Source organism: Candoia aspera, chromosome 7 (genome assembly GCF_035149785.1).
Source record: "Candoia aspera isolate rCanAsp1 chromosome 7, rCanAsp1.hap2, whole genome shotgun sequence".
Taxonomy (NCBI): Eukaryota; Metazoa; Chordata; class Lepidosauria; order Squamata; family Boidae; genus Candoia; species Candoia aspera.
The window spans coordinates 58,432,070-58,456,641 of record NC_086159.1 but is presented as its reverse complement, the minus strand read 5'-3'; the positions used below and the strand labels follow the sequence as shown (position 1 = coordinate 58,456,641).

At 38.8% G+C, this 24,572-nt stretch overlaps 1 protein-coding gene across 3 annotated transcripts in view; it reads left to right on the top strand.

The window, feature by feature from the left end:
• Positions 1–876: 876 nt before the first annotated feature.
• Positions 877–24,572, top strand: part of FAM3C (FAM3 metabolism regulating signaling molecule C) — a 38,107-nt gene continuing 14,411 nt past the window's right edge. Inside the window, exons 1-6 of one of the 3 annotated variants that reach the window (XM_063309540.1) lie at positions 877–1,056; positions 9,272–9,369; positions 14,213–14,271; positions 16,730–16,834; positions 17,592–17,621; positions 23,006–23,129. In XM_063309540.1, the coding sequence (XP_063165610.1) occupies positions 14,259–14,271; positions 16,730–16,834; positions 17,592–17,621; positions 23,006–23,129 (272 nt within the window). In that variant the 5' untranslated portion in view covers positions 877–1,056; positions 9,272–9,369; positions 14,213–14,258. Of the gene's footprint in view, positions 1,057–9,271; positions 9,370–12,523; positions 12,544–14,212; positions 14,272–16,729; positions 16,835–17,591; positions 17,622–23,005; positions 23,130–24,572 lie in introns of those variants that run through there. The other 2 variants (XM_063309538.1, XM_063309539.1) reach the window with 2 other exon arrangements.

Sequence of the window (24,572 nt, the reverse complement as noted above, 5' to 3'; positions counted from 1 at the left end):
CCTACTGCCATAAATCGACAGTCTATCAAAACAAGCTTTAATCTGCTAGCTTTTGTTATGCAATATTAAATTCAATAGAGCCGCCCACTCCAGTGAATTCTGGGCGGCTTACAAAATCTAAGCTACTAGTTGTAGTAAAAACGTTGGAACTTTCCATTCTGATTAGATGAGTGACGTCACAGTCATCTATATCCACGCTTCCTTGAAGTATCACCTTGACTAAGTGAGCCTTCGGATTAAACACACTTAGATCCCCCAGCGTGGGCTGCAGCTTCCCCTCTCACGTGTGAACAGCCGGGCTCATTCTGCACGAGGCTGCTCATTCTCCATATTGTGAAACTCCGCGTGCCAAGGCAGCACTTCATTGAAGCTTATCTCCAGCAATATTCAGCCCCTGCAAATACGCACTTAAGGACACGTCTAAAGTTAACACCGGCCACCAAGTAGCATTCCGTAGTTTTCAATCCTGAACTGTGTCTTTGCATAGTACGACGAGAGGAAAGGTTAAGCGCACAAAACCCAGCGGGGGGAATAAATAAAGGAAACGAGCTGCTTAGGAGTTGCAAATCCATGACCGTTGGGACGGGATACCGCGCCCGGTTAACTAGCAACCGCAGCGCAAGAATTCTCAGGCCGCTCTATCTACCCAGCATTCTGCACAAGCCCAGGAGCTGTTCTCCCTTCGCAATGCTTCACAGGCTGCAAAGGAGGCGAACTTCAAAACGGGCTCCACCCCGCGGCTTGCAAAAATGTACAGGCCCTCCCTCCTCGTCCCCAGCCGTGGCTTCCCACGTTCTGGTCCTCCAGCGCTAGAGGGCGGGCGCACTCTCCCCGCCTAGACTCGGGGAGTTGCGGCTGGGCTGCTGCTGGAGCGGCAGCAGAGGGAGCTGCCCGGAGCCCGCGGGAGCCAGTTGGCCCTTTCGGTCGCTTCCTGGTCGACCGGCGCGGCGTGGGTTCGGCCGGAGAGTCTCCAAAGCGCAGGCGCCGTCGGGGCGGGGGAAAGGGAAGGAGGCTGACGACGAGGCACTCGCTGCGCTGGGCCGCCCGAGACCGCAGGTAAGGCGCGCGGGGCGGGCGGGAGAGCGCGCGACCCTTGCTCCTGGGTCTGCACCGCGGCGGTCCTTTCCCACCGTCGCCTTCCCTTCGCTGCTCCCGCAAGCATGCCGCCGCCCCTCCATCCCCTTGAGTCCCCCCTCTCAGCCTTCTTTGCTCCTGGCTACATCACCATCTGGCTTGCCTTGGGCGGGTATTCCCGTTCCCACGTACTTGCTCCGGCACCTTTCTCTTCTACTCCTGCGCCGCTTCTCTGAGCTGCCCCTTAGCTTCCGGTCCTTCGACCGGGTCCCTCTGTCTTCCTCTGTCTCCAGTGAAACTCCTGGTGGAGGACATTGTTCGGCCCAGAAAAACGGCGTGAAGCTCTCAGGGTGACGCTGGGTTGCATTCAGCGACCCGGGTTGAATCCAGCTGGGAGCGCGTTTTACTCAGCGGCCTTAAACAAATTTCTTTCTCTGGCTGTGCAATAGACAGGTGCTACTCTCTACCACACATAAAGCTCTTTAATGTCAAATCTCTAGCTGCTGCAAGCGCATGCTTGTATTTAACGGCGTGTGCCCCTGGCCTGCTTTAACCTCCCCAATCTACGGTATAGTCAAACGAAAGTGCAAGTTTCCCAGGGCATTCACTTCAGGTTTTGCGGCAGGATGCATGGAGTGGAGGTGAACGCGGGGTGTGTATCTGAGGGTGTGCGGAGGGCATTTCCTCGTCAGCAACTGGCCTTATCTTGCTCTTGTGCATCAGGAATGGGAAATAGGGAATTTCAGTGGGATGGATATAGCTTCTAGCAATTTTGAGCACCAACATTTCTCCTGTAAACACACATTTTTCATCGTTTTTGCCAGATACTTGATGGTAGGGTGGATTTTTAAAAACTAACCTTAAGTGCCTATTTACTAGGCAGTGAAGATTCTATAAGATCAGAAAGTTCAGAGGCAAGAGAGTCTTCTCCATCCTGGTGTTCTCATCATGTGCTGGACCATAACTTCTGTGACTCCAAGTCCGTGTGCTGTTTTGTAAGGCATTGCCTGTGTTCTGAGGAGCGTTGCGCTAGAGTTCCCAGTGACCATGCTGGCTTGCAGTGACAAGCTGTAGCCCTGCACACAGATATGCTGTCACAGGATTAGAGTTGTTGCACCCTCAAATTAGCATGATCTAATTCTCTTTCTGCTCCTAATGCTCTTGGATTCATAAAAATGAATGTTCAATTCTTTGTGTAGGTAGAACTCATTTAGCAACGGTTTGCAGATATGACAGTGATGAAACAGTAATTTTGCAACCAGTCCTCACATTTATGACCTTCACAGGTCTGTAAAGCAAAGAAAAGCTGAAGTAAGATCATAAAATTATGGTGTTTCACTTAGCGACTGTTTTGCTTAACAACTGGGCAAATTACCAGTCCCAATTTTAGTTGCTAAACAAGGACAACCTGTCATAGAGATTATTCTTGCTATTAATTATAAGTCACAAGAGGGAATATTTTGGATTAACAAAAAAGACCAGACTGTGATCTGTTATACAGTGTAACTTAGGTATCTCACTTTTCCCCAGGATTGTCTTGTTTCTTTCACATCCTTGACCATCCTTCACCTACTGTTGAAATAGGCCATCTGATATTCCTGAAACCATAAAAGATGCCTTATATTAGACCTTGGTTAACCTAAACCTTTACTGTTAGCACTGACTAGTAGTAGCTGTCCTTGCATTAAGGCAGAATTTTTTCCAGCCTTAAGAGGTGGAACTGAACTACACTTAACTGCAGCCTCGCTAAAGGTGACAAAGTTGGGAAAGTACATATTTCAGGTTGTGTTTCTTTTATCATCTTAGGCTGAGTTGCTGTGCTAGCCATTTCTGTTTGTTTGGCCCCTTTCTTCACTTCTGCCACAAGCCATTTGACACGTTTCAGTCAGTGCTGGGAAACGCCTGTCGCTTAAGGAATTTGCCTGTTGGGCAATTCTGCGTATGTTGATATTGCTTTGTCTACAGCCATTAAAATTTATAGACCTGTTAAGATCTTAGGGCCAGATTTGCAGTGTAGGATGACAGATTGAGCCATGAGTAACTGGCAAGACTTTTTACATGATTATGAAGGAACTGGATAGTGGCCTGAAAGTAGCATTGAATAACTACTAGCTTCATAACCTTCTTTTGTGGCCCCTTGAATTTTGGTGCATGGCACCAAGAAGGAGCAATGTGATTTCCGCCTTTTTTAAGCACCACCATTCTCCCCACTTCAAGCCATTGTTTAAGTTTCCCATGCTGCCCCCAAAATACCTCCCCAGTGGATGAACACACTGAGTAATTCCAATCCCACCTTGATGGCATGACCGTTCTTCAAAAAAAAAAAGTAACCGTGAACCACCTGCTAGAGATAGGAGATCCTGGGATGTGTGCAAGAGAGGATAGCTATTTACAACATGGTAACGTTGATGCCTCAGGCAGCACAGAGTTTCAGCATGATATGGAAACTATAAACAGATTGATATCCTTTACATATCAGCTGATGCACACTTGTAGTTTTTTTTTTTTTTACTTTACGTTATTTTACTAAGGGAACTTATTAGGAAAGATTTGGCTGAGATGAGAACATCTAATAAAGTGTCAGCTTGTTGGACGATGATGGGGAAAAAGTGTTCCTTGTTGAAGGTTAATAGGAGAGATTGTAAAATAAAATAGCTCTACCATAATATCATTGCACAGTTCTGTTGTGGACCAAGTTGAGAATATTATGTGTAGTATTGGTCTGACTGTTTGAAAAAAAAAAAACCCAGATAAAGTAACAAAAAGTTGAATGCTAGGCAATGCTGCTGAAAGGGAGTAGCCCCAGAGTAGTCACACCCACACATGCTATGTATTGTCTCAGTAACAATCATATTACCTCCTTTCCCATTTTGTGCTCTCATGCTGAAGGCATGACAGTGACGTGCTGATGCTCGGCTGTGAAAGGAGGCAAGGGAGTAGTGAGATTAGCAGTTTTAACAGCAGAATAAAGTTTGTAAAGAGTTGGTGTCTGCTGATGACCAAACTCGGGATTTGGAGCCTTTTGGATCTTCCTTCCTTCCTTCCTTCCTTCCTTCCTTCCTTCCTTCCGTATAGTTGCCCATCTTAAAACAACGCTGGGTGGCTCACAACCAATAAAACAATATAAAACAAACAGTAATAAATTAAAAATAGGAAAACCTAGCACCATAAAACATTTCCCTGACGCACCCATGTTCTCATCACACCCTGACCACGCCCTGTCCCATAACCTGGGGGAAGAGCCAGGTTTTAAGTGCTCTCCGGAAGCATAGAAGGGATGGGGCCTGTTGGGTCACCGGGAAGAGGGTGTTCCATAGGGTGGGAGCTGCAGCAGAAAAGGCACACTTCCGAGGGCCCACAGTGGGCATTGTTTAAGGGAAGGGACCTGGAGCATGCCTACCCTATCCTCTCTGGCAGGGCGGACATAATTACAAGTTGTGGAGCTAAGTCTTTGTTCTTCTGGCTTCCTCAGTCATCCAAACGTCATTTATTTCCTCAGATGACTTCCCTTCTTTTAAATCTCCTCCACCTTTTTAATGAAGTCTCTGGCCTCTCAGTTGCTAGCTTAACTTAATCTAGGTATATACACTGAAGGAAAAAACAGCATTCTTCCCTAGGTCACACCTGCATCTATTTCCCTGTGGCTGTCCAGTTTTCAAATTATAACTCCTGAAAAAAATGACATTGCTTACTTTAATTCCATTTATTTTAGATTTGGCATTTGGAAAAAGGTATATCTTTTGCACCATGACATTTCTTTAGCATTTGGGAGTTTTTCAGAGATGCCCTCCTTGTTCTTTGTGTGTTGCTGAGAGGGCTACTCTTTCCATGTTTCAGGCTTGAAAGTGTAGCCTTTTTAATAAATAACATAGTTATAACAAATAGTTTGTCAGTTAACACGTATTTTTCATGAAGTCTGATTTTTTATCCTTATAAAATCCTTACTATTTTCTGTAATATAAACATTTTAATATTAAACCACTGAAAGCCTTGCAAAACAATTGATTAAGAATCTTTAATGTGCTAATGTATATACCAATCTATAGGATGTATTTTGCAAGTAATCCTGAATGTCAGTTGTACTGGAAAGCATGAGATGTTATCCTTTGCTGACTTCTACATGCATCTTTGAGTCACGAACTATCACAAAGTGTAATGCGGTGGCCATGGTTCTTTGTATTCTTTATTCTGTGGGTACTGTTTTGTCATTCCTGTTATGAAATCAAACATATATCTATATACAAAAAGTTTTGAAACAAAAGCTTGTACAGCTTTTTAGCTCTTGTTCTGCAGTGGACCTATGAACAGTTACATGGCTGCATGCATATAAATTCATATTTGGCACTTCAGCAACTTAACAATTTCCCTTCTTTACTCAAGCTTCTTACCATTTAAGACAGAAGATCATGTGAAAATATTTGGACACAAGGAGGATAGGGCAGATTTGTATATCAAAGACCTTGAACATTTCATGTAGTTTCCTTCCTACAAGTAAGTGTGTTACGTAGAATAATAGCTTAATTTATGCAGACTCTTGCCTTCCTTGGCATAGCATTTTTGAGGGCAACCACCATGCAGGTTGCATGGGTGAGTTCAAGAACTATAAGGTTTTCTTTGAAGAAGGTGCTTCTTGAAATAAATTTCTTTACTGCTGTAATATTGATTAGAGCATGATTGCTTGTGACCTTGAAGTAGAGGAAGAAGGAAGCATTGCTCAGTGGGAGAACACCAGCATAGACAACAATTAGGGATATGGGGAAATACAATTTAAAATACCTGGAAGTCATCAGGTTGGGGAATGCTGTCTGACCAGTGGTGGTTCTTCCCTCAGAATTAGTTTCTGTGTCTAAATAAAGCCATATTCATTACAGTGAGTAATATGAAGATTTTCTATTTTAAGATTTTAAGAATATTTGAAGATTTAAACCCCTACATTGCTTCATCTTCAAAGGAACACATACTGAAACATCACAACCACATCTGCCTATATACCATTTGTTGCTAGCTCTTTTTCACAGAACCTGGTAGATCAAAAGTATCACATTGACCCAAACTACCACCAACTTATGGCATGGCCACAGTCCTTTGCAGAGCTTAGTTCCTTTTTTCCCTTATTTCTGCCAGTGATCCTTTCAGTTGACCTATCACTTCCAAGATTAATTTTAATTCCAAGATTCAGACCCTTAGCATTTGGAACTAAATCTCTGAAGTGAAGTGCTTTTTTGGAATTATTTATTAATAAAACATGAATGCAGTTGCATACCCCCTCAGATAGTACTGTATGGAAAAGAACTTTTTGAACATCTTACTCCTAAAGTGAGAAGAGTTTCTGCAGCAAATGGAAACAGATGAAAATGGCAACTCTGAGTTACTGATAACCACCTGTGTTCTTTGGTACAGTACTCACTAATGATAATCATCATAATGACAAGCCTACATAGACATTTTTGTCTTGCAGCTAATAAAATAATCTGCAAAATGCAGCTTTAATTGTTTAACGCCCCTCAAAATGCAGATGGTTTTTGAAGTATCACAGGTTGTATATATGTTGTTTGGCTGCAAGGTGTGCTGCTTTTGTTTTATGCAGGTCTAGTTCTTACAGCAAAGTTATCAGTGATGTGACAAGGGGTTTTTGTTTATAAGTCACTTTGCTACAGAACCTGATACAGTTTGGGCAGAAAGGGAGTGAGTGGCCCAAGGTCACCCAGCTGGCTTCTGTGCCTCAGGGAAGACTAGAATGTGGGTGTCTCCTAGACCACCACCATGTACCACATTGGCTTTCAGTGGATGGATGGATGGATATGACTCTTCAATTGTGAAGGTTTCAGAGAAAGATTTAGGAAGCAGTATGCGAATCTTCACTGGCTAAACATTTCTTTAATTGAACCTGGTTCTCAAATTATTTTTTTATGATTAGTTTTATGACTTCTTATATGCAAGCAGCAGTAGTAATATTTTTATTTGGTATGTGCTGAGTACAAGCAAACAGCAATAAAATTATAACATAATATAAACAAATTATTATCTCTGTATAGCCATTTCTATAACAAACATCTAAGCACTATCATAATTTAAACTTGTATTGGGTACTGCAGTCAAAAAGGAATGATTCTTCAAGATTTATAAAGGTCCTGAAAAAAAGAAGGCTTTTCATCTTCATGAGATCAGGTTCCAGATGTTATTCAAGGGTGAGCTGATTCCAAAGAGTAGGTGCAAAATAGTGGAAGAATTTGAAATGTGAGACAGCCTTTCCCATACATGGAAAAACTAAGAGACCCTGATCGCACCATCAAGCTGAGATTTATTTATTTATCAAATTTATATGACCGCCATCTCAAAAAATAGTGACAAGGAACATGTTCAGTTTGGCCCCACAAAGCATTCAAGATAGGTGTTTGACACATCACAGTTGTGTGAGCAATGCTCCCTTTCCAGAAGAGTTAGAGTAGCTGCATCTTCTGGAAGGCTTGACATAGCTAATTTGAAGGCATTTTGTCTGGAACCGGTGAAGTAGCTATGTGAACATACATGTGAAGGTAACAGGGAATGCCTTTGAAACATCCATGCCAAACCACTATAGAACGTAGCAGTTATAATGTTTTGAAAGGGGTGCTTTGCTTTTGGAATGGCCCCTTTCAAAGGCTTTGCACAGCCATAATTTATAATATAGCTGCAGTTGAGACACAGTTTCTAGAACCAGAATAGGTTGTATTGGAGGTCTAGACTGGGAAAGGAGCTTTAGAGATAGCTGCAATCCTAGATATAGTTATGGAATATGCCTGTGAAATGCCATGATAGTTGGTCCTTGCTAAACATATTTAGGTAAATATTCAGAAGGAGTTCTTAATAGTTGTTTAACAAATTGTGAAAGCTGGGTTGGAAAGTTATAGTCCAGTTTGAGCATGCTCCAAATATGCATATCTCTGAAAATTCTGGGAGATTCAGAAAGAAGATGCTGGGCAAATCTCAAGGCAATATGCCCTCTTCCCCAAATACGTACAGAAATGAAAAGCTCCAGTACTGTAGAACAGAGCTAGGCCCCAGGAATTCCATTTACTCAGAAATGGTCAAAAACAGTAGTGTTGTTTTCCTCCATCATGAGACAAGAGATGCATGAAAATTTTAACATAAATCATAATATAAGTTTTTACATACTTTTTTTCCCCCCAAAAGTAAAGAAAAATCTTTTTAAAAATCCTCAAAGCCAGAACTAAACAGAAAACGTCAAGGCCCCTGCCCACATTACATCTTTTCTGTACTCCAGTACTGTGTGGTCCCAGTTGGCTGTAGAAGGTTTGATATGACCTCTAAGACATTTTTTCCTCTAAAGTAAATTGTACGTGTTAGTCCTGTGATATCTCCAAAAGTATTTTACCAGAGTGTTCTATTCCAATACTTTTTCACAAATCTCTTTATTGTGTGAAATAAATGGTGCATATTTTGATTTCTCGATGCTCTAAAGTGAGATAACTTCTTTTCAGAATTTCTTAACACTGTATTTTCTCTCTACCCCATGGTTACAGCTGGTTATTCAGTTTTAAGTAGTAGTCTATGTCAGAAAACTTCCCAAAGACTGGTTTTTACTCTTATATTGCTCCAAACTATGGCAAATCTTAACGTGTTAGGTTAAAACTAGGGAGACCCTGGTTCAGATCACTACTTGATCAGAAGTGGAAGGTCTGCCTAACCTACCTCACTGGTTTCTTGGGAAGTTAAAATGGGGGGTGGGTATGGAGGAGAACCATAAAGACCATCTTGAGCTTCTTTAAGGCAGGGAATAAACAATTAATTTTAGACATTTAATGGAACTCCAAATTGACCTTTGTGTGCTTAGTAGTCAGGAGCTATGTATGTATGTATGTAGTATAGAGTCTGCTATATAGTTTTTGGTCACTTAAATCTTCAGTTTATTATGTCATACCTGCAAGGAAATGAAAAAGAGAACTATATGTACCTAAGAAAGGAAGGGACTGTTCTTACTTTGCTACAGTGTAGTTCTACCTACCTTGTGGCAAGTTCTGTGCTGCCCTGGAAACTTGGAAGCAGAGAGAGAGAACATTGGAGATATAGACATAGTTTTTCTCATACTTGTCTTCAAGTTTACCATCTCAGTAAATCAAATCCTTGCCTGGAAGCCTTTGGAAAAAACAAAAATTGAGTCTTTGTCACATATTTTTATTTTTAATTTGATATTCAGGAAAATTAGTGATGGTGTCTATGACAGTGGTCCAGACTTTACCAACCTGAGGCTACAACTGATGTATTGACTAGAACACCCTGCCTACATATACTTCAGTGGGAATCAGTCAGTATTGCATATTTAAATTGGCAGGCAGGAAGATAGATTGTGAGCATTCATGCTGTGCTTCACTCCTCATTTAATTATAAATATTAATTGCTGATCTACTTCATTCTCTCTTTCAGAATTTCAGATCCACAGTAATATGAGGGAGAAGGCTAATATTGGATGGTAATAGTTGTGATGGCTGTATGTTCACACCAGAGTTGTCATGTCTCTCAGTACCAGAAGTTAGAGAACATGAGCCGAGGAGTGTAATTGTGCTTATGGCCTGCATATAGATGCTTTCATGGCATATCTTGACTCACTCTGGAACCGAATGAAAGGTTAAATACTTGCTTGGTTTTATCCAACAGAGTTCTTCATACATTTCTATGTTAGTTATGTTACATTGGATTGTACAAAAACTGTAGGTGGTAGTGAACATGTGCTAATGTTTTAAGAACAACATAATGACATCAAGTGGAGATAGAGGGAGGCAGTGACCTAAAAACCCTCATGGCTATTCTGTATAATCATAGGAGGTGGATCAGTAATAGATAACTGATTTATACCTGTAGTGGTTTGAACTTTGAAACTTATAAGAGGAAACCATGGTTTAGAGCTTTATGCCTTCTTTCATTTCCCATTCTTTCTGCTCTTAGGGCTTATATATTCACTCACATTTCTGTGGTGCTTGTCCTCTGGTGCACTGCCACTGATCTGTTAAATACTGCACCAGGAGGTAGGTACATTCAGCAAGCATGGCCTTCTGTGGCTTTTGAAAAGGATGTGCTTCATTGAATTTTGAGTTTATGTATAAGACATTTAAAGCTTCTGTTCCCAGTTTAGAGCATACCATGTGATTTCCTGTACAAACTAATTGTTTCCACAAACTGAGACCTGACTTGTTAATTCTCTGATGGGCTGGAAATGGTTTGGTGCCCATCCTTGTTTTGATCAATTAAGGGGTATATCTGCTGTTCATGCCATATATATTGTCTGCATACTTCCTTCCACCTGCACCAGCAATTAAGACATCTTTTTTTCCTATGGGAAAGGCCAAGTCCTATGATGTAACTGTTATTACATCTGCTGCTAAATACATATTTCTTCTGATGAGTTGTATTCCTTAAACTTCAACATGCATGAATCTTACGTAGTCACAATACTTTTTAAGTATGGCAGTTACCTTACCATTGTTAGGATATGTTTGTATTTTTATGCCATTAGTAAAATACAGAAAATGATCTGCTAATAATTTATTTTCAGTTATGGCTTATCCTGTTTTATATTCTGGCTTTAATATTTATATCTCAGACAAAGAGGTCAGCCCAGCAGAACCAAATGTTCATTTCATTGTCTAGCGTGATTCATATATAATGCCACTTACAACATCTGATTTGATATGGAGTAAGTGTTCAGCTTGTGTGCTTTCTGTTCATGTACCAGTTTCACCTGGTTTGTGCAAGCTTGTGGCTTGCTCTCGTATTTAATGTGTTGTTTAGCCAGTTCAAACAATGGCTGCATTGTATGTAATGCTAAGAACCTTTTTGAACAGTGACATGATTCACGTGTAGTTAGGTACTGTCATGAGTAAGGATGGTGAGCAGGGGGCTCCCACCCAGACTGTCAAGCGCATGCGTAGCACTGAGGAACTGTTCAGCCATTCAAAGAGGCACAGATCGGAACCGCCTTAACCCTTGGGGGTTATATGTCTGGGTTTTTCCCACGCTTCTTCAGTTTGTTAGGATTCTTGTTAAGTACTAGTAATAAATATTAGAGACCAGTTCATTGTCTCAGTGTGTTTCCTGGTAGTTAGGACAGGTACTCATTGTTGGAATTGTACTTAACATTGAGCCAGATACGAACAGACCAGATGACAGATAAGCAGACTGTCTTATGTGGTCTGTATGGTGTACTTCCTTAAATCTTTTTCTGGGATTGATGGCTTCTCTCTACATTTATCCTGGGGGAAAACTTGTTTGCTTTAAGAGGTTATAAACAACATCATGAGGGTCTCTTCCCACTCCAGTGCACCTTTTTTCTGGTCAGGGAACATAAAACATGGTCCTTAATAATAGTGGGAATTCATGGGAATTCTTTGTACCTATCAGTAATCTAATGTGGCCAAGTGATGAGCAGTTTGAAGGACCACATTCTTCCATGTGAGATTGTTCTCCACTGTGGTCTTTAGTAGAGGCCCAGTTGTGTCTCCTGTCTCATTGCCATTTGAGGTCTAGTATGCTGGGTTATGGGGCAGGATTATCTCAGTTGCAGCTTGCAGGTAGAGAAAGCTCCTATTTCCAACAGACAGGATTGCCCCTTTCTTTACCTTTGTTTCAGCCTGTCAGCAAAGCCTTTCTGTTGCCCTGCCCTTCTGTTTATCCCAACCACATCTTTCTGTGATTTTAATACAGCACCTGTGGTTTAATATCCAGCTGTGGATGCTTTCTTTCTTTTGTGTTAATTTGTTTAATAAACTAAGAACACTTGGCAATCCTCAGTGGAAAAAGAATACAGAATCAGAGTAACTACATTCATATAGGATGTTATGCTAGAATTCTGAATTCTGGTTTATTATGAATGGGTTTGCCCTGTGTTGCATGCATCCATCTTGGCTCTCTTGCTGGCATCCACAGCTAAAAGGAACATGGTTGAGGATCCTGTGGCCCTATAGATATGGTTTGCTGTGGTCAGAGTACGAAAGGCCTCTGCTGTGTTTTTTTGTAACAAGGAACTGAGAGTGAAAGTTCAAAGGGAAGTGTTGAGCGTATTGAAGATAAGTTCCAAGCATGACTGCATTATATAATAAATACCATACAATACATATTTGTTACCTATTTTGCATGGAAATTAAGATACTTTTCCTAACCTTCTAATTTTCATACTTTTGGTTTATGTATGAATTGGTAAGGACCTTAACTTTATATTTTCAGTGTATTTTATTATTGTTCTTAGGAATGTTTATAAAGTGCCTGGAAGTACTAGGTAACCAAAAAACAAAGACCAGCGTACTACAGTGGTGAAGGTGTTGGACTAGAATTGAGGAATTCAAGTTCAAGTGCACCATCACTGACAGAAAGCCATGAGTTAGCTTTGTGTTCTAACTCCCTTAGGCAAACCAACCCTCAAGTTCGCTGTGAGGATAAAATTGGAGGGGAATTACTATCTGAGCTCCTAAAAGAAAGGTAGGATACAAATCTAACAAACAATTGCCACTACCGCAGCTGTGTGGATTTTACCAGACATTCTTATTACATGTTCTAGGATGATTGAAATACTTCAAAATGGAGTATATATAAATAAGTCAGATTTCATGCACAGAAGCATAGATTAAATGGTGCCAATCTCCATATTTAAATTAGGCTTATATGCTGAACATTTATTGAAAAGATTAGATAAATTTATGATAGCCTTATGTGGAATTAGGTGTATTAAATTTGTAATATTTTATTTAGTTATTAATTTAGCCAATACTAAATGTTCTCCAGGTAGATTATTAATTGTCAAACTCCCCCCCAACATATTTGTAGCAATAATAAGGACAAGAAAGAAAAAAATGAAATTAAATCTATGAAAGTCATATTCCCAGGTAATGTGGGCAACTAAAATCAAGACTCAATTATCTGGAGGGAGGGAAACTCCCTCCCCCCCCCCCCCGCCCCCCATCTGTTAGAGCTCCATGTGCTCAATTTTGGAAATCAGTCTAGTTGCAAGAAAATGGTTTATCTGAAACTGGTTCCAGGTTACAATACTGTTGAGCCAGATATGGGGAAATATATATTTGTAAGAAGAATTCTTTCATATTTGTTCTTCGTCTTTTGATATCTGTTATATTCTAAATGCGTACGAATGAATTCTGATCTAGTTGTGCTTGAATTCTGGCTTTTAACCCAATGCCTTGCTTTGGAAGGCAAGAAAATAATCCTTACCGCTATTTTTTATTTCTTCCCAGCAGTCCACTCCCATTTTTATCAATACTTACTTTAGTTGGAAGCACTAATAGATGTATAAGCACCTTGTGCTTTGAACTTTCTATATCTTGACTTAGGAAATTTTCACAAATGTTGTACAACTGTCTTTAGCTTAAAGCCATTTAGCTTTATCCTGTTTCTAACTGGTAGAACAATTGCTGTATTGTATAAATAATGAATTGAAAAGCTTGTGGGCTTTCAGTGGCATATTGGCCCTATTTTGGTTTTTTGGTTTTGTTTGTTTTTTTAAAGTACGTCATTTGGCATTTCCCAAATTGTTTGGAAAACCTTTGAGACCTGAAAACTGATTAAAGAGTTTTAGTTTGCAGAACTAGTTACGCAATTTCTTTGCATTTTCTTCCGTCCTTGAGTACTATAATTATCATTCTTCCTGGGTGAAACTATAGTTGATTGTGTGCAAATGAACATAGAATACTTGCTGTTTCTTAATTTATACCATGTGCATCAGTTTGAAACTGAGTGATGTAATCAAATCCATAGTGCATATTCATGGTTCCACTGAGATAGAAATAAAATAATACTCTATGTCGATTTTTTTTCGGTTAAATGAGTTTTTGTCATATCTATAGGGTTATGTATCCTGTAGTTTGTATTTTTAACGGTCCATAATATCACAAAAAATGAAACTTAAGTTTGTGGCATGAAAATGTATATCAAAATCAAAAGTTCATAGTTAACCCTTGAAGTGTCCTTTGCTTTCCTTGGCAGAATTAAATACGTGTTAGAATTACATTTTGGGTACACAGATTGTGATATTATTGTTACTATCATTGCGACTTGGAGAACACAGGGATTTTCAGAAGAATGGATTAATCCTTGTTTATTCTGCTCTGATTGAAGGCTGTTTTTCCTTATTCTCCAGGTAGCTGGTTAAATGCAATTGTGTCAGTAACAGAGGAAGGATAAACATGAGAATAGCCGGTAAGAATTATTATTTTTATTTATTTATTTATTTATTTATTTTTCAAATTTCTATGACCACCCATCTCCCCCCAAAAAGGGGGACTCTGGGCTGTTTACAATAAAATCAACATTTTTCCTCGACTTATGACCACAATTGGTACTGGAATTTCCACCGTAAGTTGTTGTGGTCTTAAGTCAAGTCACCACATGACTGGACCTGATTTTACGACCAGCAGTCATTAAGCAAATCCAGCTTCCCCAATGGGTATTTTTTGCTGGAAAACAGCAAAAACTGTCACAAACACAATCACAGGACGCTGCAACTGGTTATAAATGTGAGCCAGTTGCCAAGTGCCTGAAATGCGATCATGTGACTGCGGGGAGTGGTGCGACTTTTGCAACACTCAGAAGTGCTTTACCGGCCCTAAGGCACCCATTCCAAGGCCATCGTAACTTCAGACCATTGTTAAACAAATGGTTGTATGTCAAGGACTACCAGTATGTGTGAGATGCCAGCTGCTTGCCATTTTTGCCTTTCCTCATTGACCAGCCTATTTTCCATGCAAGTATGTACAGCTAAATCTGTATGCTGTTATGACAATTTTAGAATTATTCATTAATAGTTCTTATTTATAAAATTAAGGTTCCAGTTAATTACCACATTACTGTTATTTTAGAATATATAATTCTAAGATCTTTAAGTTGCTTTAACATTTATGAGACTCGCTTAGCCTAAGAAACTTAAAATAGTCTGTCCCTAGCTCTAACCCTAACTCTGGGATTGTATCTCAAAATAATAGATATATGTTATTTTAAAGGGTTTACAATAAGATCAAAATATAAATATAGCCTGAAACCTGCTCAATTGATGTGCCTTGGTATCTTTGATCTCCTGGTGAAAACCATAATGTTGTATTTTTGGTAACTAATTTCCAGGGTGATTCTGTTTGCAGACCATAGTAATTGTTTGTTTCTAGGTGGATTTGTGTGTTTGTGTGCCTTCAAGTCAGTGTTGACTCCTGGTGACTGCCTGGACATGTCCCTGCAGTTTTCTTGGCAAGATTTCAGAAGTATTTTGCCATTGTCTTCTTCCCAGGGCTGAGAGAGAATGTCTGGCCCAAGGTCACCCAGCTGGCTTTGTGCCTAAGTCAGTACTAGAACTCCCTCCCAGTCTCTGATTCTAGCCTGGTGCCCTAACCACTACACCAAAAAAGAGTCCCTCTTTTGGGGCGAGATGGGTGGTGGCAAAATTTGATAAATAAATAAATAAGCTGTCAAGTATTTCTATACTGCCCTAAGATATAGTAACTCAGAATGCTTGGTAAATTTGAAGGCAGCATTATGGACTTGTGGATAGGTATGTTCCTACTAACTGCTTTTCCGAGGATTTGGGAATCACGTCTGAACTTTCTTAGACCTCCCACTTTTATTGAGGTTCCTTGATGACTACAATTTGTATGCACAATTAAGCATAATTCAATCTGTTTGTAAGACTTTTAAGGACCATGACATCTTCAGAAAAACCAAGAAAATATAATTGCATGCCTAATATTTAATCTGGAATAGGGAAGCTATTTTTTGTACTTGCTTGGTATGAGGAAAGTGTGAGCACATAGTGGCAAACGTTTGATTAGCCAGGAGTTTCATCTCACTCTTGTCACAGCTTAATCATTGAAAATAGGCTTTGGGCATTATATATTCCCTTCTACACCTGTGTGCTTGGATTCCTGTTTCGAAGTTATTGTTCAAGTTTGATGTCTGATGGCCAATTCAATGCTGCCTGCAAACCAGAACTGATTTTCTAGCTCACACTTGGAGCAAGTAATGGATTTGCAATAGCTGTAGTTTGCTTGATTTAATGCTCACAATAGTCTGTACACAAATGACAAAATGACAAGGACCAGAAATGGGAAAATGTGAACTTGAAATCTATTCATGACTTTTGAACCAGGTTATGAAATGGTACAGTTGCTTCTGTACCAAATGCTAGCATTTATTGAAATTATGAAGATTTATAGCCATATTAGATAACATGACCATTTTGAAAAAAATAAGCAACATATTAGGATTTTTATTAATGAATGCCAGAAAAATAGAATGAAAAATTATCATCTATAATTTTATTTTTTAAAATATAAGACCTTTCCTGTATTTTTAAAAAAAATATATTTATTGGCTTGTAGGCATGGAATAAGAGCAAGAATAATCAGTTTGTTTCTGTGAAATTAAAAAGAAATTTCACATCTGTCCTCACTGCTATAATTTCTAAATCCCATTTATTAGTTTATGCAAATAAAGCACTATAATTTGCTTCCAATCAAATTAACATGAGATTCTGTATCAAAATATTACTTTCATAAAGCACTTGCATTGTACAGGCTATATTCCATATAATAGTAATAGTGGTAGTGATGTTTTATTATAGTAGGCAGTTGTGCAGTTATTAAGCAACTTCCTTTTTCTCTGTTTGAATTAGGAGTGGCAAAGTTGGTAATAGCAGTGGCTGTGTTCTTGCTGATGTTTTATGTCATATCTCAAGTATTTGAAATAAAAATGGATGCCAGTTTAGGAAATCTTTTTGGTAAGTGACCTACTTTAGTTGTTTTCACTCAGAATTGTATTATTTTAGCACAAAGTCATATACAGGTGTTCTCAAACATTAAACCTATTGAGTTAATGAGACTTACTCACAGGTAGATCAATTAAGGATTGTAGATACAGTGCTCTTCATATAGTGTAGTTATATTTTCAATTCAGAATCCCAGTTCTGTCATAAGATTTGCCAGGATAAGTATGGTAATTTTAAATTATGTGGAGTAAAGCAAACCAGCTCTGCTTTTTTATATTCCCTTCTGATTTATTTACAGTAAAACATGGATTTCATGCACATTTTGAGGGAAGGAGGTCTTCCTTAAATACAATTTATAACATTGGTGTAATTACATTATTGACATAAATGGCATTATTTACAGTAATACCTTGATTTAACAATCAAATCCTCAGTTTAAAGGCCGTTAATTGTTAAATGGTGAAACACAAATGAAAAAAATTGGCCATTGAAGTCCACTAAACTGAAGTCCACTAAACTACTGTATATAGCATAGCTATGTGGTATGAAGAACACATTCTGTAATGACCTTCTGTGGTACAGCATAATGTTGTAGTCACTGAAATGTCATTGTACAGCTGGTAAAACTTATCATCAAATATAAATGATAAGCTATAATTTTCAAACATTGGTTTGGTGAGTTAGGAATTGTCGCGTATAGTTCCCTAAAGAGCATAATTAAGAAAAATGTTGTTTTTCTAATCTGTATATTTAATGTTAACTTTTCTAGCAAGATCAGCACTGGACCTACCATTGCGAAGTGAGTATTGTGCACTAAGATTGTTATGTATTGGTATTTTTATGCATCATAATTAAGATCCATTGGTCATACCCAGTACAGTAAGGGTGTCATAGTGAGCTGTGCAAGGCTGGTGCAGATTTTGAATGGAAAGCCTTGGTGTACATTTTTTGTGAAAATCCTCAGAATATAGATTGTGTAAGAGCTTCCTAGCTAATAGGGACAAATAACAAAGAAGTCAATAGTTCAAAAGAGAAGTAAAGATTTAGAAAGCTTTATCTTTTCTTCTTTGATAAAGATCTTGTTAAACCCATGACTCTGATTCATGTAAATGTTTAATACTTTTTATTTGGATTCACTTTTTTTTTTTAGAGATTAAAGAGCTTGCAGGTTTAGGCAGGGGGATGCTGACTTGCAGACTGGTGCCTTTTAAAATAATTTGGTGAAAATAATTTGGTGACTTTTTCCCTTTGGTCTAGAGCAAGTCACTCTGATTTGTTGGGAAATTGTTAAAAAAATTGCTTTTTTACCCCCTACTTGCCACAGCTTACCATTAAATCCACAGAAGTGGGACCATAAGTCCATTGTACACAGTCATTAAAACAGCGGAGGAAAGGAATTGAATGAACACAGAAGAACTCTTCTTAACCAAGATAGATTGAAGATCCTGACTGTAATAAGGGTCTTAGAAGTTTGGAGGTCGACAAAAGTTATTTGTGCACCAAATTGGTGGCTGCAGTTCTCTTTTACATAAGCCCTTGCCTTTATCTCCATTCCTCTTCCATGTAATGCTTAAGGCCTGGGAATGAGAGAACCAAACAATGAAGAATTTACTTTGCATCATGTATGAGTTTTCATATACCTGTACCAGCAGAAGTTGATTAAAGATGTTATGCATTTGTTTAAAACACTCTTACTCTGTTCTGAAACTGAAAGTCTCAAAGTTACAGAGAAAAGGGAAAAAAACAGCTGGTGACAGTTCTGTTTAATAATATATTACTGCTTTTTTCAACCTGGTACATTCTAGAGTTACCACCTGTTGCAATTTTGGTTAGCTAGAAATTCTGGAGGCTTTACTCCAACACATCTGGAAGGCATTCAGCTAGCTAGCTAGATTCACAGCAAAAATGGGAGCTAGCAGCTGTTTAGGATCTAAAGATTGATCACTCCACTCTGTTTAGTAGCTTGTGTAAATTAGCACTGATTTGATTCAGACTGGAAATTTGAAGAGGACACAATTCACTTTAGTTTTCTCTTTGAAATTTGATCAAGTTTGAGGTTCAAGATTCAATCTGAAAGAAAGGTTTGCCCAAAACTATAATAGAGAAGCATCAATAGTGACTGTAGCTGCTAATTTTTTGATAGAATAGGTCAAATACTTTGATAGAATAGGTGAAATAGATGACCCCACAGAATAGATGAATATAACAAATGGCAGACTCACTAATACTGTATATATTAAGTACACCAAATTTTAGCTGAGTGCCTTCATGATTTTCACTACAATATTTTTGAAAAATATTTGCCCTTCACATTTTTATGACAGTGGTACAGAAAGGCACAAATGATTCAGCAAAAGGCCTTAGTGCAGTTGAACCAATGCAGAAAGCTTCCTGCTCCAAATTAAAAATGAAAACTACCAATCGTTAAAAGTAAGATATTTCACTTGAATTTCTAGACTGACCTCTCCACTGGCTTTCACTTTTGGGTGGCGTAATCCTTCTCCTTCTGATGTGGGGATTTCTAGTCTGGGAAGCTAAGCCCCCACATCAGAAGAATGTCCTCATCAGTGGGTTTGGCCTCTTGATAAAGCTTGGCCTCTTCTGGACTGGACTCAATGCATCAGGGTTGTGGTTTGCTGGCAGTACTCAATGCTTGTTAGTTTGCAGAGGCAGCAAAAGCAGGCTGACACACAGAAAGACTGCAATAGAAATATGAGTGTTCGTAGCCTTACCAGCCCCCATTTGGACCAGCCCTGTATATGTTTACCTGGCACCTACTCACTCATGGTAGAGGCCTAAACCTGCCAGAGTCATGCAGAATTTAAAAGTAAGGCTCATTTCAAGAGGTCTTACTGGTTTGAGCCAAGAATGTGTATTGGAATGGTTAGTTTTGAGCCTGTACTCTGACAGCAGAGTTGAGCTTCCATTGTGTTGGCTGGACCAGTGTAGAAATGTAACATTCAATTAGCATAAGAGAGAATAAAGGCCAAGTGTCTAGTTGGCCACATTAAAGAAACTGAAAGCTGAGTAAATGAATGAAGCCTGAGTAATGTCACTCTTCCCATCCCAAAAGAGTTCTGATAGGCAGAGAGTTTAATTAGGTGATAAATATATTAGGCTACTACTCATGTCAAGGGCTCTTCACACCACTCATCATGCTCCCTCCAGTGTTTTCCAGCTGTGGAAGTTGCAACATGGTATATTGCCTGTAAAAAAACCTCTCAGAAATAGAAGAAAAGCCTTAAATCTGAAAAGTGGTTTGTAAGGCTGTGAAGTGCTTTGTAGCCTCCTGATAAAATTTTGGGCATTGGAGCAAATAGAGCTTTCCATTCAGTCAGAAAGCCTGTTTGAATTTACTGAACCTTCAGGGGAGTGATTGGATTGGATCTATGAAGCTTTGCAGAGTACTACAAGACAGTAAACCAAAGAAATTAAAGGCATGAGATAAGGGGGAAACAAAGGAAATGTAGGTAAATCTAGTTTTTAGTAGCAGCATTCTCTATACTTCTCTGTACCTTTCTATTTATGCAAAACCATCCTTGCTTTCACCTCATCCATATACTCTTCATACATTGCCTTTAGTTTTTATATATCTTTTTGAGGATCTCATCAACTCCAGCCACAATTTTATTGTTTTTTTCCTTCCATTCAATCCATTCACTCTTCCTTCATATATTTATTTTGCAATTCAGTCCTCATTTATTCTTTCTGATTAAACTACCTCAATTTCTTTCATACTAGTCACTCACTTTTATATTTAATCAACATTCATTTAGTACACATTCTTGACCCTATCTCTTCTTGTTTTGCCGTGCTCATTTCTTAAGTATACCATTCTCACTGCATTCAGCTTACTTACATTTCTCTGGACATACTTAACTCTTCACAGAACAGTGTGGGCAGAAGCATGATCTTATATATAGCCTTTTAAAATTCAATATTCATCACCACACATGACCTAATATTAACTACCTTTCTACAGGCATTTGCTCATCTTAAAATGTCTCCAAATGTACTAAGGTACACAGATTCATTGACTTGCTCTAGTTTTTTGCCATGTTCATATAACTTACAGTTCCATTTCCTCTGTCAAACACAACTGCCTGGGTCTTTGATACACATTCATTGTTCAGATATGAGCTTTGTTACATTGTACAAGCTAACATTCATCGCAAATCATTGGGTTCTCAGTCAACAGCACATTGTCTGTATACCAAAGCATACATGTGTTCATGACTCCCAACATCTCCACAAGTCTTCCTTACATTTATCCATAAATGCATTAAACATTTTAATTCCATTCTTTGACATATCACTATGATTCCCAAAGGACTCTCTCAAATACTCCTAGCATTCCATCACTTAAGTCTCATTTGGAATCATTTTATCAGTTCTATTTTTAATTCCATTCACTCTGCAGGAGGCTCTGGGTTTGGGCTTCTTCATGCACTTCAAAACAGTCCTTTTGTTTCCATCAAAATAGTTCAACATTTTCTCAGCCTCCTTTAATCTTAAGCATTCACTGCTTCCTTTGACTCTTTGCAACTGTCTTTTTGTCCCAGTACACATTATACAATAACTTTCTCTCATTCTCAATTTTTTTCAGTCATTCTTCTCTATGCCCTTTTTTCTTACCCACAGTCTCTTTCACACCATTCTATTAAGTGTTCCTTTTCATACTTCCTATTAGCATAATTCCACACACTTTGGGAGTAATTAGTAACATACTTCTTTTCACTCTGTTCCAAGCAGCTTCCACTTCCTCTTTCCCTATGTCTACTTTCCATTCATTTGGTTGGGGAAGAGTAATCTATCTTCTAATACTTTTTCATACAGGACTCATACTTTTTCTTCCTGCAGGCTTTCTGCTTTCACAATAGTTGCTTGTACTTGTTTTATTTTCTTCCATATACTTTTCTTGTCACTACAAAAAAAAAGGTCTATCCCACATTCAGAAGCATTCATCACTCTTGTATCCTTCAGTAATGCTCTCAGTATTTCATCATAAACAATCAGATCAATCATGCTTTTAGATTTAGGTTTGTTCCTTTTTAATTTATTTATCTATCATATTTCTTTACCACCCATCCCGTATTTGCTCTGTGTGTGTATGAATAGGCTTATGGTTAAACCATGCATTTGAAACAGACCGTTTTCTTAGTAAAGATTCACCAAGCAGTCATTCGCATTGTTGGCCCTTAATGTCCCGGTAACTTTTTCTGTATGCTCTCATCTCATTCCCACCCACCTATTCATGTCACATAACCGAATATGTTTGTTTCCCTGGATCACTCTCATTCAGAATGTTTCACAGATCTTCTCAAAATCCATATCTAGTTCTTTTTATCATCCACTGGAACATAACATGCAGCTATCACCAACCTATGAATTCCTACTGTCATATGAATCCACAACAACCGAGGTAACACTGATTCATTCTTTATGACATTCATTTCAGCCCTTTCATAATTAAACCTATTCCTTCACTTCCATCAGCATACTCATCAACCCCAGTCCACAAGCCTAGGTTAATTTATGCTCTTTATCATTTAATCCTCTCTTACATTCCAAATCACAATTTACTATATGTCGTGGTCATCACCAGATTTGCCAATAGATACTACCTCCACTGCCCACCATGGCTTTAGTCAGTCAAGGCATTTACATAATGCGTTTTACTAAGAAGTAGACAGCGTAAAATAAGATGGTATGTTTGGACACTTTTGGATGGTAAACTATAAATTAATGGAGGCTTTGATATTATATAAATATAATAAATAAAATAAGTACAATTGAATCCCAGTTTTACCCCAAGCAGGCTCAATCTGTTCTATGCAAGCTAGGATCTGTAATAGAGGTGCATGCAGTATACTGACATGCATGAGAAAAAAAAAAACTTATAACTGTTAGTTAACTCTAAGGTTAGTGTATATACCTGTACATACTCTAAGGGTAACTGTAAATACTAACCTTACAATACTTTGTAGACAGTTTTTTTTTTTCCAAAATACATTTTGCAAATCAAATGGCTATGGAATGCAATAGCATAGAATGCTTTCTTGATTTTCAAAGGATGTATGCAAGTTGCTTGCATTTTCTCTTTACATACTTTGCCTTTATTTTACAACTTCTGAGATAATACCTTTTTCTTAAAGTAAAATCTCTTTCTTTCTTTCCTAAAAGCTACGAAGCCTCCAAGGTATAAATGTGGAACTACAAAAGCATGTCCAGCGAATCATTTTGCTTTCAAAATGGCAAGTGGAGCAGCCAACGTAGTTGGACCTAAAATATGTGTAGAAGACAATGTGTATGTATGAACCAATTTCTTTAACTGGAGGTGTTGAGGGTTATATCTGGGATTTATGCATCCCAAAAAAAAAGTATTCTCACTGTGTTATTGTCTTTGTTATATATGTATGTATGTATGTCTTTATAGTACCAAAACCAGCATCTTCTCCCATTATATCTTGCCTGCATCCTAAGGTCTTGTGGGGCCAAATCTCCATGGGCCATTTTATTTATTTTAATGTCAACTCTACTGCAGTTTTGTTTAGATGTACTTTGATTAGCTTGGTTATGGTGATTTTAATTATTCTGTTGCTTTTTCTCTCTTTTTGGACTCTCTATTTTTTCAGAATTGTATCTTTGCATCTTATTAACAGCCTTGGACGTTGTTCTGTAGCGTAAAGGCAGAGTACAGAACAACTACTTACTAAATGACATCCTGGGGAATCCTGGAAGGATTCATAAAACTTTATCAAATACTGTTGATGATTTTTTGGAGTGGGGGGGACTATTTTTGTGCTGAAGTGTTCCAGACTGTCACTAAAGAAACTCCTGTGGTAAATATACAAGAAAATGATAAAATGTAAAGGTGTATTAGAGCCTCGTGTGATTCAGAGTGGTTGGCGGCAGTATTGCAACTGAAACTCTCCCCACAACCTCAGTTCGATCCCAGCAGAAGCTGGGTTCTCTCTCGGGTAGCCGGCTCAGGTCGACTCAGCCTTCTATCCTTCCGAGGTTGGTAAAATGAGCACCCGGCTTGCTGGGGAAGGTGACAACTGGGGAAGGCCATGGCAAACCACCCCACTATAGTCTGCCAATAAAACGTCGCAAAAGCGGTGTCCCCCCAGAGGGTCAGGCATGACTCGGTGCTTGCACAGGGGACCTTCCACCTTTTCAAAGGTGTATTATGATTAATTTAATGTCTTCATATTTGACATGCTTGGCATAATTTTATTTCAATGATTATGAATTGTTCCTTGGATCATACTGTGACACGGTACTGCAATGGATATGACAGCTTTTCATGAAATAGATTAGATTTTTTGCTGAATGGTGTACCACCTATGTGGTCTAGTGTAGTGATTAGAACACTGGGCTGCGACTAGAATAATCCATGTTCAAATCCCAGTGAACATTGTTCCGCACTGGTTGACTCAGTGGCAGTTATGGTCTATCTGTAGACAACCGAAGGAATGGCCTGGAAGAGCCATTAAACAAGCAACAGTCAGATAAGAGGGCTTTGAAACCCAGCCAAGCAGGTAACCTGGCAAGCCCCTCCCTAGTTCACATGAAGATAAAGGGAGCAGGTGGAGCATATTCAGACTTGCAAGATTCTGTTACTGTAGCTTTTACAATTAAAGTAGTACTGAAGTGGATGGCATTGCTTTCTTAGTCTGCTTGACCTTGTAGGGCTGACAGTCCCACATAACATTATTGCTGTGAAAATAAAATGAGGAACCAACTC